The sequence below is a fragment of the Mauremys reevesii genome, linkage group 2 (assembly GCF_016161935.1).
Source record: "Mauremys reevesii isolate NIE-2019 linkage group 2, ASM1616193v1, whole genome shotgun sequence".
In the NCBI taxonomy this organism is placed as follows: domain Eukaryota; kingdom Metazoa; phylum Chordata; order Testudines; family Geoemydidae; genus Mauremys; species Mauremys reevesii.
In genome coordinates this window covers 23,347,846-23,362,558 of record NC_052624.1, presented here as the reverse complement: position 1 = coordinate 23,362,558, position 14,713 = coordinate 23,347,846, and the positions used below count along the sequence as shown (strand labels likewise).

Sequence of the window (14,713 nt, the reverse complement as noted above, 5' to 3'; positions counted from 1 at the left end):
GAACATAGGTCTCTCTCAGATGACACTGAGCTGTATATTATGATTAAGCACTAAATAATTAGGGTAAATAGCATTTACAATATTACTGAGGGGATGTAGGGGAAAGCAGAGGGGTTGAAGGCAAGTATGTGTAGTCACAGAGAGGTGTAAGGGGCAAAATCAGGAGAGGGGAGGATGTGGAGGCAAAAAGGGGTCTAGGAGGAGGCATCAGGTCACAGTCACCATAGACCTTGCTCCTCCCCATTTCTTACTCCACGTGGCCTGTCTGCAGCTGGTGTTTAGGATCCCGGTGCCTCCCTGCCACAAGCAACTGCTCCACTTCCCATCCCACAGCGACTCCTGCGCCTTGTCCCAGCTACAAATCAGATCCCTCCTGTATCCACCAGCATCAGGCACTGCTGAGCCTACTTTCCTGGGGGTCTGCGGTTGCAGGACGAAGGCAAGGGCCAAGCACTTCCACCAGGGCTGGCTGGGCTCCTGATAGGCCCGGTAGCCACATCCCCCAGGTCCACTCTGACTTGGACTGCACATGGTGGTGGTGCCTTCTCCTCAACTGCAGTTTCTCCCCAGAGGGCTGAGCTTTTGGGGTCCCCTCGCTCTCCATCGAGTCTCTGCATCCCCCAGACTCCAAAGCACACCAAGCAGCTTCCTGGGGACCAAGGCCAAGCTGCTCTCATTTTACTTTCACTTTTGCTGACAAACCCACCACATAACGGAACAGGACCAGGGCCAAAGCACATTCCCAGGCAGCCCCACAATAGAGACACCCCAGCATCTTCCTGCCAAGTTACCAACACCCCCAAGATCTGGGAGGTCAGAGAGATTCAGAATCTTGAGCCTTACAATGAGCGGAGATCAAAGACCAGATCCAGACACTTTTCCCCTCACACCCCATTCCTCCTCCACATGCTGGGCGAGTCAAATGTCATTCTATGAATTTTGGAACTTCCCCTGTTCTCATCCGCAATTATATTGGGGTTTGGTTCCCCCATGCAGAAAAGGCTGGGGATGCAGAAAAGACAGGTGGGAGTAAGCGAAAGCATCCAATTTTAGTGTCAATCCATGACATACACACCAAGACATGAAATTAATGTGCACACACACACAGTATGGAACAAGGTATGAAATCGAGGTTTTACAGAAGGAGAGAGAGAGCCACAAGACATGGGATCAGGGGGGGGGAAGGGATAGCTCAGTGGTTTGAGCACTGGCCTGCTAAACCCAAGGTTGTGAGTTCAATCCTTGAGGGGGCCACTTAGGGATCTGAGGCAAAAACTGGTCCTGCTAGTGAAGGCAGGGGGCTGGACTCAATGACCTTTCAAGGTCCCTTCCAGTTCTAGGAGATTGGTATATCTCCAATTATTACCTTTTTATTACCTATCAATGCATGGATGATGCACACATACCAGTTAGATGTAAATAACACCTATAATTTTTAAGTGAGAGTAATGAACCATTGAAATAATTTACAAAAGTGCTGGTGGATTCTCCTTCACTGACAATTTTTAAATCAAGACTGGATGTTTTGGAGATCTGCTCTATGAACTCTTTTGGGGGAGTTTTATAGCCTGTGTCATACAGGACATCAGACCTTCTAGCCTTGGAATCTATGAATCTATTACCCCTTTAACTCTTCGACAGACCTTTACTTACCCTTAGTCGTCCACCCCCGTCCCCGCAATTCTTCCCTGCTATCTTGGTCATACCAAGAAAAATCCTGCAATACTGTAATCTTTAAATACACTGTTTAGTGGCCAATCTCTTGTGAACAGAGATTTTCTCATTGTAGTGAAAGTATAAATTAGTACTGTATCACAACTATTCTTACCCAGCAAGCACCTTACACAGAGGAAGACCTGTAAGAGGCTATCAAAGCATCTAGTTTTACTTGTAGTTTACAAGTTTACATTAATTACTATATCAGAAGGTCTTGCCAGGGCGTGTAAGTCTGAACGTACATTTCCTTTGACACAAGTGTAGCCCAGTGTATGCAGCAAGAGACTGGGAGCTAGAAACTCCAAAATTCTATTCTTCATTCTGATAATAATTCCCTTTTTAGCAAATCAACCTCAGTGCCAGAGGCCTGGTCTACACTTAAAATTTAGGTCAACATAGCTACATAGGCCAGGGATGTGAAAAATACACATCCCTGAGCGACATACCTATGCCAACCTAACTCCCAGTATAGACGCAAACAGGTAAATGGAAGAATGCTGCAATTGCATAGGAATGTGATGTTCCAACACCAATAGAAAAAAACCCTTCTTGTCAGTGTAGGCTGCTTCTACACTACAGGGTTATACGAGCATAGCTATGGCACTGTAGCTGTTCCGGTATAGCCTTCACGGTATTGACATGTTCTTAGTTTTTTCATCTGCAAAATGACAACACTACTTTCCTAACAGATTTGGGTGCTAGGAAGAGCATTTGTATAGCTCGTTGAAAATGGAAAGTGCCAAAAAAAAGTAAACCACCATATATAATAAAAATGTTCACCTTGAGTTTGGTAAAAATTTCCACCTAACCTTTGCCACTAGCTAAACTCACTGGGGAAAGAGGCTCTCTCTCTGAAAATCTAAAATAGATCCTTGCAAACTTGAAAGGGAATTATATTTGCCATGACAAATCAGTGAAATTCTCTGAAATGGTCAGCATTCAGACAGCTAAAAATTGAAGGTTACAATAGAAATATTGACAGTGTTAACTGCATATCCACTCATTACTTGACTAAGTCACATATTAGCTCACTATTATGTTTTGCCCCCAATTTCTGGAACTAGGGTATATGATTCTTTGCACAGAAATCCACTAGCAAAATATCCAGTTTAAACATACTTTTAACAGCTTTATTTTTTAAGTAAGAGTATTTGGTTTGATAACAAGTTAGAGGGATTGATAAAAGGTTATGTGGTTAACAAAAAAATCAATAAAACACAAGCAATTTAGGCCCCAAATTTCAGTTATTAAAAAGGTTTTAAATATCTTTAAAAGCATTTACACTGAAATTTTAAACATGTCAAAGAAACTGTTGGAATGAAACATTCCTTTACAGTGTTTGTAACCAAAACACTGCAGCACAAGTGCATGAGAATCAGAGTTAACACAGACTAGTCTCACACATAAGAAACCCTACTGTGGCATTATCACACTGACAATTCCTACATACCCTAGCCTCCAAGGACAGACTGGATATTAACCTGTACACCATCTAACCTACCCTACACATAGGTTGCAAATATCAGAGTGGGCCTGAAATCCAGAAACACTAGTACCATAGACCAGAAAGGTGGGTGAAGATACCTCATACAATGGAAGATGATACCTTAAGTTATACATGCAACAAAAAACTAGGGTTTCTTGTGTGGTAACTGGTACCTTTCAGCCTAAAAGGAAATGTCCACACAGCAAAGAAAAACCCATGGCTGACCCAGGCTCACGGGGCTCAGGCTGCAGGGCTGTTTCATTGCTGTGTAGACTTCTGGGCTTGGCTGGAGCCTGAGCTCTGGGATCCTCCCACCTTGCAGGGTCCCAGAGCCCAGGCTCCAGCCCAAGCCTGCAAGTCTGCACAGCAGTTAAACAGCCCCGCAGCCTGAGTCAGCTGGCATGGGTTTTCCTCGGCTATGTAGACATACCCAAATGTATAACACATTCAAATACACTGATGGAGCTCAGTCTCATTAGATTAGATTAGATTGTCTATCTGGCAGACAATCTGTACTGCACCAGAATCTGTACAGTAGAACACAGCAGCTTTGTGGATGAGCAAAATTAAGTTAGCAGATGTCTGTTATATAACTATATAAATAACCGACAGACTCCCCCTAGTTCTTAGCAAAGATTTAATAGCAAAAGACTGAAGTGAGACCATAATTACTAATATTACACTACTTTTAGAAAATGTACTATAGTACATCTGTATAATGTTTTAAAATAAAAAAGTAGACTATTTTAGTAAGTATAGATCAGTTTTAATGAAATTCATAGAGGCATTATCCTTATTATATCTGCTCTCTAAGGCCCCCAATTCAGAAAAGAATTTAAGCACATGTTTAACTTTAAAACACATGTTTAAGACTCTTTAAAGCCCATAAGTGCTTTGCTGAATTTGGGACTTACGTAAGCCCAGATACTATAAGTGTCACTAAATGTGAGTAATTTTACATTTGTGAATAGTCCCATGGATGTATGTATTTAAGCATTTGCAGGATCAGGGACTAATTCAGAAAGTTTGGTAATCCATAATAGGCCTCGCTGTTATTAGTACAAATTAGTGAACTTCTGCTGAATTCAGTCTAAATATTGAAGAATGGATACAAGATAAAGCTAAATACCAGTTCATTATTCATGCTAGTTAAGACTGATTCATATGTGACCCATGAACAATCTACTAATGTGCCTCAACAATTTTTTTTTCAAAGTGGTTAGAGGTGCACTCAACTTTAATCTTATTTTATACAACTTTATTAACAACTATATTTTGGATTACAATACAAAATTTTACTTGTCAGTATTCTGTTTAATTATGCAATTTTCTTAATTTGGAAACAAAATCAATGAAGTCAGTTGCACTTTCAGATTCAGTGCTGCAATATACGGCTTGGAAACACTAAAGGAAGGCCACAGAAATTAATCTATTGACCACAGAGTTCTATAACTGTCTTTTTACAAAAATGTAACATTTGGGCCAAATTTGAGTTGAAAATATCCCTTTAAATAAAAGTGTCTATTACACTTCTACATGTAATCACACCACCTAAACTGGATGAAGTTGCCCTCGGATCAATTTTTAGTTTGTGTAAGTTTATTGCTTACATTGCAGTCTGCTGTTGGCTGAGGCATGGGCAACTGTACCATATATCTCCAAATGTGAGCCGTCTGGTCTCCAGATGCTGCACAGAAATAAACTGAATAAGTATATTTCCATAAACACAATAAAGAAAATGTTTTGTTTTCACATTTTGGCTATGCTGCATAAATAACACTTTTTTCTAACTAAGTTTGGTAAGACTCAGCATAAATGGTTGCTTCCCAGGCTTGACAGTTTGCTAAGAACATGATTCATTACGCAAAAGGGGAGAAGTAATCCAACTTAATTACTCCTCGAAAACATTCACTTTCTTTTAGGGAAAACATACCGTTGAAAATAGTGTATGCTTGAACATTTTATTAGTCTTCTGTTCCAAAACACTAAGATGTTACTAGCAAATTTAAATATGGATTTTATATTAGTAAAACACCTGATGATATGTCCTTAATGTTTTAGGAAATAAAAAGGAATTTTCTCCCCCTCTTCTTTCCCATTGTCATCCAAGGATTTTTATCATCAGACACAAAAATTAAGTCTGATTCTAAGTAGAATCCAAACCAACAAATATATTTCTACCTGGAGTAGCTCAATGTAGCATCAAATTCTGTAAGGCTACAGACCTACTGGTTGCTGCATAAAGGAAACCTAAATCTGGATAGCATACGTGAATTAGAAACAATAGCCTCTCTTTGAATAAGGATAACTCTCACACACCCATGGCCTGTACAAGGTACATTCCATGAGGATTTCAAGTTCACGTGAAGGTGCACAGGATATTGTGGGATCTGCTGCCCATCTATGTAATAAGGAAAAAGGTACAGGCTGGTCTCTGTTACTGCCCCTATGAGAAAGTATGAAGTGAGATGGCTTCTGGCTCCTAGTGGAATCTCCAGCACATGTGGTTAGTAGATCTAAATGAGTCTTCTTTGGCATGTTTTAGTGAGGATTTGTGGCCCTACAGGGAAATGCTAGGAGGAGGAGGATTGGTAAAATCAAGGGAACTATCAAGATTGGTGTTAAAACTTTATCTGATAATTTCCTACCTTCAACATTCTGGGTTTATTTTTTTCCAATTATAAATTCACTTCACTCTAGAGGACAGTGTAGAACAGGGATTCTCAAACTGGGGGTCAGGACCCCTCAGGCAGTCACAAGGTTATTAGATGGGGGGGTCGCAAACTGTCAGCCTCCACCCCAAACCCCGCTTTGTCTCCAGCATTTTAATATATTTAACACCATTTTAAAAGTGTTTTTAATTTGTAAGGGGGGGCGGTCGTACTCAGAGGCTTGCTATGTGAAAGGGGTCACTAGTAGAAAAGTTTGAGAACCACTGGTGTAGAAATAGTTAGCGGTTAAGAACTTTGCCATTTTTCAGCATCCCATCTCTCAAAAGTGGCTTGCTTGAGCAATTTCAAATTAAACAGAGAAAACTCAGCTTTGGCTTTTGGAGGAAGGAAAATGAGGTTTATAATTTCAACCTTACTGCTATTACTAGGGCTCTACTAAACTCATGGCCATGAGCAACATGTCGCAGACCATGAAATCTTGTCTCTCCCGTGAAATCTGGTGTACTTTTACCCTATACTATACAGATTTTCAGGGGGAGACCTGGGAGGGGGTTCCACGCCAAAAAGGGGCTACCAGGGGAGGGAGGGGAGAGAGGAATTGCAAGGTTATTGTAGGGGGGCCATCACCAGCAGCAGCACAGAAGTAAGAGTGACAATACCATACCATGTCATCCTTACAGAGCTGGGCTCCCATCCAGCAGCCACCACTCGCCAGCCCGCTCAACACTGAAGGCAGCACTACCGCCAGCAGCAGCACAGACGTAAGAGTGGCAATACTGCAACCCCCCTACAAAAACCTTGTGAATCCCCCTCACAGAATCCTGTTTGGGGTCAGATCTGCTACAGCTACAACAGTGAAATTTACAATTTTTAAGATTCTATGCCCATGAAATTGACCAAAATGGACCTGTGATTGTGGTATGGTCCTTGCTATTATGTAACTCTAAGCTTGAGCAGAGTCAACTATAAATGCTAGAGAAAAACCACCACATGATTGGCTGGAAAGAAATATTCACTTTCATAGATATGTATATGGTCCCCAGAACCCTTGTATGCCTCCCAATCTTGAAAATGTTTTTCCTCATCACCCTTGTTTAGCAGGGAAGTTCCATTATGCCCATTTACCTATGGGGAAGTAAGGCACAGATATATTAAGTAACTTGTCCCCAGAGGTCACACAGGCAGCTTGTAGCAAAACAGGTACTGAATCTCAGTCGCCTGAATCCTAAAGGTAACATCTATTGCTGAATCATATGAACCATAAGATTAAGCACATCCTACAGATTTGAACACAGCGCAGTACTGATGATGTTATGGCCAACGAGAAAGTTGTCACACTCATAACATAGCCACTATACAGAGAATATCCTTCCATTATTGCCTTTTGAAGTCTATAGTTGGTTCATTAATATTAAAAAGTATCATTAGTTTTTTCTTTATTTGAAGAAAATTAGAACAGAAAATAAAAATGTAAAATGTCAATGTGATATTTATTATTCCAATCTGCACACTAAGGACTACTAGATATTTCCCAAATCAGAAAAGACATGCTCTCTGCACCAAAAGCTTATTAAATTAGAATGAGTTAATAAATAGTAGGGAATTGGAGAGGGAAAGATGGGGATAACATCAAAAATATCTGCTACTCAGCAAAAGCTAACACAGTGTTACAGTAAAAAGAGTGGTTTGTTTTTACTTTCTTATGACAAGCACAATGCATGAAACAAAAATTCTACATACCTGTAAGAGCTACTTGCTCTGTTGGATGGAACTTTATAGAATTTACTGCATAAAACAAAACCAAATTTTAGGTCAAAGTTACAGGAAAAAATCTTTTAGAAAAGAAGTCAAATAGTAAAAACATTTGTAAAGTAGTGAAGAGTCAAATTTTATCCTGAAGGCTTGTGATAAGATAAGGTGATAAGTAAAAGCAGCACAGATTTGTCAAGAACAAATCATGTCAAACCAACCTAGCAGCTTTCTTTGACATGGTAACAAGCCTTGTGGACAGGGGAGAAACGGTGGATGTGTATAGCTTGACCTTCAAAAGGTTTTTAATATTGTCTCACATGACCTTCTTATTAGAAACTAGTTCCAACTAGCTAGATGGAACTACTATAAGGTGGGTGCATAACTGGTTGGAAAACTGTTCCCTCAGAGTATTTATCACTGGTTCACAGTCAAGCTGGAAGGGCATATCGAGTGGGGTCCAGTTCCATTCAATATCTTCATCAATTATTTAGATTGTGGCATAGAGAGTACATTTACAAAGTTTGTGGATGTTACCAAGCTGGGAGGGATTGCAAGTGATTTGAAGGATAGGATTAAAATTCAAAATGATTTAGACAAACTGGAGAAATGGTCTGAAGTAAATAGGATGAAATTCAATAAGGACAAACGCAAAGTACTCCACTTAGGAGAGAACAATCAATTGCACACATACAAAATAGGAAATGATTGACTAAGAAGGAATACTGTGGAAAGGGATCTTGGGGGTCAGAGAATCACAAGCTAAATATGAGTCAATGGTGTAACACTTGCAAAAAAAGGGGGGGGGACATTCTGGGATGCATTAGCAGAAGTGTTATAAGCAAGACACAAGAAGTAATTCTTCTGCTCTACTCTGTGCTGATTGGGCCTCAACTATGAGTATTGTGTCCAGTTCTGGGTGCCACATTTCAGGAAAGATGTGGAAAAATTCGAGAAAGTCCAGAGAAGAGGAACAAAAATGATTAAATGTCTAGAAAACATGACCTATGAGGGAAGGGGTTTGTTTAGTCTGGAGAAGACTGAGGGGAGCACATAACAGTTTGTTAACTGTCCGGGTGGTTAAGCACTGGAATAAATTGCTTAGGGATGTTGTGGAATCTTCGTCATTGGAGATTTTTAAGAGCTAGTTAGACAGACACCTAACACCTAGACAGGTGTTTCTAAGAGCTAGTTAGACAGACACCTAGACAGGAATTATCTAGATAATACTTAGTCCTGCCTTGAGTGCAGGGAATCGGACTAGACCACCTCTTGAGGTCCCGTCCAGTCCTACAATTCTATGATTCTAAAACTATTAGCCACATAAACCTACGCAGATTAGTTTATACACAAAGATAAAAGTCAATGAGAATTGTATTAACATGATAATTTTGGACCTTCATCATGTTTAAGTGTTCTGCATATAAACTAAATAAATGTAGTATGTATGTCAGTCAAACCGGACAGTCTCTATGCAAAAGAATAAATGGACACAAATCTGACATCAGGAATAACAACATTGAAAAACCAGTAGGAGAGCACTTCAATCTCTCTGGTCACTCAATAACAGACCTAAAAGTGGCAATTCTTCAACAACAAAAACTTAAAAATCACACTCCAACGTGAAGCTGCAGAACTGGAATTAATTTGCAAACTGGATACCATGAGATTGGGCCTGAATAAAGATTGGGAGTGGTTGGGTCATTACAGAACCTAAACTTAATTTCCCCAATACTAATTTCTCCCTACTGTTACTCACACCTTCTTGTCAACTGTCTGTAATGAGCCACTCTTACCACTTCAAAAGAGATTTTTCCTCCCTTGGTATCCTGCTGTTAATTGATTTATCTAGTTAGACTGACCTCACACTTGGTAAAGCAACCCCCATCCTTTCATGTATTTATACCTGCTCCTGTATTTTTCACTTCATGCATCTGATGAAGTGGGTTCTAGCCCACGAAAGCTTATGCCCAAATAAATTTGTACATCTTTAAGGTGCCACAAGGACTCCTCATTGTTTTTGCTGATACAGAATAACACAGCTACCACTCTAACCTTTACAATGGAGTTTTCTAATAGAGTTGGGAACCTTTATAATGGAAGCCATTATAGAAAGATTAATGTGTATACAAATGCATATACATACATACACACCACTCCAAGCACCTCGTATGCTCTTACCTGATCCAACATGCCCTACATATTTGACAAGGCACTTTCCTGTTTCTATACTCCACAGCAAAGCAGTATGGTCTACAAAGGTTAAAGCAGAAGCATTTGTAAGCATTTCAAGTATATGCAAAATTTTATTTTTCAACTACTATTATACAAGCCTTACAGTGAAAAGTGTAATTGCTAGCAGGACAAATGAAATAAGTTTCAATTGACTAAGTACTTAAAGGAAAGGTGCATTGTATTTTCAAAGTTTCCATTCACTGCAACTTGAAAAAAATGGTTAGTGTCAATTATAACATTTAACAGGAAGCTGCTACTTTAAATCAAGTTACTTTGAGATGAGTTTTAACAGGCATGATCTACTTCTAGAAGTTGTATTCTATTACTTAGAAAAAGATGAATGGAACTATTTACCCATCAATTTCAGGATGTTTTTATGCCATTAAAAACACTGCACAACTGAAGTGATGGGGAAAAAATAAGTCAACTTAAACGGAACCCACAAGAGTGTTTGCTTCATTCACTCAAGAAGGCCTTTCAACAGATAGGAGTCCTCAGATTGCAAGTAAAGAGCATCCATGCTGATCTGTTGCAGAAATGCAACAAAAGGAGAAAGGATGTTTCTAAGTTCAATGAGGACCTAAAACACACAGGGCTTAATTAATTAAAACAATTCATTTGTACCTAGAAGCAATAGCCCGTTCAGTCTGTGGTGCACACAGGTTAAGTGCTCCATATACTGAAGACCACTAAGCATCTCCACATGCTGATCTAATCTCTAAGGCAGCACCAATTAGAACATATTATCCAACCAAGAAGAAACTTTCTCAGTGCCCGTCCAAGATAGAGGCTTATATGGAGGTGATGCTGGTGTTGCCAAAAAACATTTAAGTGTGAACTGACGGCTGTAGTATCTGCCTCTCAACTGAGGGAGAATATGTATTAATAAGGTCCTCAATCTGTGATCCTTACAGATCTTCAGCTGTTTCTAGATGCTTAAGTAGCATCAAAAGCCAGGGATTACTCTCAGTTTTATGGCTCAGACACCATACAATTAAATGTATGGAAGCAATCACTACTGCACTTCTGGATCCCACAGAAACAAAGAAGAGAACTGTCATCACCATATTAACGATACTGCTTCCCAAAGGGCTCATTAACACACACAAAACCAGACACAGGTTATATGTACACAGTTAACAATAAGTCATCTCCCTCAATTGTGGTATCCCATGTGAGTACCCTCAAAGTTAACAACAACCCAAAACCACCTTATAGGACTTCTGAATGGGAAAAAAAGGAGCTTCCTAAATGATACTACGTCCATTCCTTTTAGCACACTGAATAGCCATTAAATTGTAAGTGGATCACTGCTAACACAGAGTTGAAGGCGAACACTCAAGTAGGATGCTTGAACTTTCCCACATATGCCCAGCTAAACAGAATTTCAGATAAATCCATTTCATTTTGTTTAGAGAGCTTAAGATGCTGAACCTCCTTAATATAATCCTATTATCAGGGTAACTATATAAACTACTTGAAAGGACAGTTAGCCAAACAAATGCAATTTAATTAAGATCTAACATAAAAGACCCATGAAGACATTCTCATATATAGAATGCAACTAAACTTTCACTTATGCTTTAAATCTAATCACACTTACTGAATCTAACACAAACATTGTGAGAGATACCGGAGTTAAAACATTACCAGCAGATGCTGTCCCCAACACGACTGGCTGAGTTTTCGTGACACTGACATCCCAAATACCATCCCTGTGGCCAACATACTCCTTCACCAGTTGACAGATTGCCCTTGATGTTGTAGTTTTGAAACTGGATACAATCTATAACAGCAGAGAGAACAATTTATTTTTCCTATCAATCTGCAGATAATTATTAATCACCCCAAAAAAGGCAGTATACACAGCCTTTGTTAACATAAATAGATAACATTTTTATAATCAGCTCTCACTTTTCTTATGGTTCATTATTTATCAAGAGTTTCTTGACCTTTAACTGAAGAAAAATAAATCTTTGAAGTTTTCTTATAAAGACAGTGGGACACATTTTGTCCTGGGTTAGAATAATACAATACAATGAGATTGCACAGATACCACAGAGCAGAATTTGGTCCAATGTCTAAGCTTTCCATTCAGTTTGGTAGGAGGTCCTTGGCTATAAGAATTTCCCTTCCGCTCCCCACAAATGGTTACGTGCCTGAGGGTCTGAGGATAGCTTGTATTTTGCTATCTGATGTGACCTGTATTGTATTATATAAGTCTGAGGAAATTTGTTTCCATACAATATGTAGAGCTGCCAAAAATGTTTAAAAAAATCCAAAAATGTTGATCTACTTTTCTTCAAAATGGCAAAAAAAACTCAATTAGCTTTAAGTCTTTAACATTTTGCAGTATGTAAGAATTAACCCGGAAGCATACGCAGGCAGTTCTATTTGCATGATAATGAAGCATTTTTTCCACAGAAGTGTCAAAAAAATCAGAGGCTAACAAAGTTATATCTGAGCCACTTGCGAGTCACATTCCCTTAGATTCAGTGCTGTTATGAAGAACTTTTTATTAAATCAAAATTAGTATTTAGGTAAGCATTAACAGAACAAGAAAGCAGATAACAGAACCAAGGGGAAATATACCCATCTTACAGAAAAATAAATGATTATATTACTGCAGGAACACTGAAAACAGTGTTGACCCATCCATATTAGGGTATCTAAATTGGATAAACTCCATCAAAGGGAAGTGGAATATATAAAGAAGAGAAAGCAAGATAGAAATATGATTTGCCTTGCCAGAACATGACAGACTTCCAGAGAAATGCTGAAACTAAGCTTGTATAAACAGAAAATCCCCCAATACAAAGGGGATAAAAAAACAAACTTTGCTCATTTATGCTGTAGGGACTACTCCTTCATTTTCACAAGCTTTGGGGCTCATTTAACAAGTGTACTATGAGGAAGATGGTACCCCAAAGTTGGATTCAAACTCTGTAAATGATACATCCTGAAAAAATTCTTAACAGAAGTATAATTATGAACAGATATTTTAAGTTATGTAGTCAGACACTTGTTAATTCAAACCCTAAAATGTCTGGACTTAAAAGCAAATAGATCTTAAATAATTAATTCTACATCTCAGCTACAAAGAATTTCCTCTATCAGCGGTTTTACTCAGGAAAAATATTATTAAGAATGAAATTCTATTAAATCTGTGATGACTAAGCAAGACAGACATGGCATTCAAATATCACATGATTAAAACAAAGTGAAATTGTTCCAGGAAAGATAGACTTCAAAAAACAGAGAAAGCCTGGAAGAATATTGAGAATTAAAATATTTCAGGTTTTTTGCATGTCTGTCCTCTAATGATGAAATCCTCTATTAAGTCAAAATTAAATTGTTAATAAACGGAACAGCTTCAAATCAACAGAAGCAACAATCACTTAAGGATGCATTTTAAAGAAAACAGGTTAATCCTCACAAAACAAGGTAGAGATTAGTAGTTTCCATACTGCAGAATTAATCATAAAACCTTCAAGACAAATCTTAAAAATGCAGCTTTCAGATTTAATATACTCCTTAAAACAAAATGGAGCCACGTATGCAAAGCAGAATAGTAGAAGTAAGTTACAGAAAGAGGACTAACATACCTCTCAACTGTTTATCAAATTTCAAAGTTACATATACACACACCTTTCGGCTCTTGAGCCCACACTTCCCCCTTGAAGATGCCATTACAAAGTAACCTAGACAAAGTTATTTCATCATCAATTTTGGAAAAAGATTCTGTCAGTTTAAGTTCTTATGCATTTTCTTCCCATTGTCATTGAAGTCTCTTTGGAAAAGAGCTTCAACAAGGCAGGCTTGTCACGCCATGTACTTAGACACACCATACTTTTGAGCATCTGGCATTTGCCTTCATTTTTAAAGCCCTTTGCTACATTTTTCTGTTAGAAAAATCCTTAAATTACTTACTCTTCACGAGTAAGAATTCTGTTAAAAATGGTGCCCATAGATTCTAGGACTGGAAGGGACCTTGAGAGGTCATCGAGTCCAGTCCCCTGCTCTCATGGTAGGACCAAATACTGTCTAGACCATCCCAGATAGACATTTATCTAACCTACTCTTAAATATCTCCAGAGATGGAGATTCCACAACCTCCCCAGGCAACGGGAAGAGCTAGTTATTTACCTTGTAATTCTGCTTCTTTGAAAACCATTTGGCACTTCCCACAAATTTGATGGGTTTGTTTCAGGTGGTGTTTATGTTAGAATTCTAAGTTTGTGGTTTCTGATTTTGAGCCATGATTTTTTTCTATGCATGAGTTCTTTGGGGATTGTCTTAGTTTTCTGGAAGCAGCCTTCCCAGCGCCCCACCCCCACCACCAATTAAGAATTGACTGTAATGTTCAAACACAGTAGCTGACTCTCCTCAGATTGGTGTGTGGCTACCACTGATGGTTGATTCACAGCCAAGACCACTATTACTGATTTAGTGAAAAAATCTTTTAAAGCCTGGGCAGTTTTTAATGTGCCACACTGAGGAGCTAAAACTCAGGAATAAGAATTCTGTACCAGATATTATCTTTACAGGACAAACCAAATCTGTTTTCCTTTGCTTTCCCACTTCAAACACAGGTGGTTTTATTTACTGGAATATTTTACTACTCCTTTACTATGCCTCGAAAGGCGAATGTCAAAATTGCATTTAACTACAGTACAGCATCAAGTAGAAAGAAGAATGAAGAACCTGATCAGTGAAGCACAATACAGCAGTCTGACACTCAAAGTGGGAAACTGAGGCTCCATTCCCTCTGACTTAGCCATGCACTTGCTATCCTACAGCTCTTTGGCAGATTTTCCCATGGAGTTTGAGTGCAAGAGAAGTTTTATTTTCTTAA

At 38.8% G+C, this 14,713-nt stretch overlaps 1 protein-coding gene across 3 annotated transcripts in view; it reads right to left on the bottom strand.

Annotated features, from left to right (window-relative positions):
• WDR37 (WD repeat domain 37) overlaps nt 1-14,713 on the bottom strand; it is a 62,179-nt gene that overhangs the window by 25,532 nt on the left and 21,934 nt on the right. For all 3 annotated transcript variants that reach the window (XM_039522787.1, XM_039522788.1, XM_039522789.1), the window contains 4 exons: nt 11,509-11,644; nt 9,805-9,876; nt 7,615-7,659; nt 4,813-4,889 (listed from right to left, as the gene is read on the bottom strand). In XM_039522787.1, coding sequence (XP_039378721.1) covers nt 4,813-4,889; nt 7,615-7,659; nt 9,805-9,876; nt 11,509-11,644 — 330 coding nt within the window. The remainder of the gene's footprint in view (nt 1-4,812; nt 4,890-7,614; nt 7,660-9,804; nt 9,877-11,508; nt 11,645-14,713) is intronic.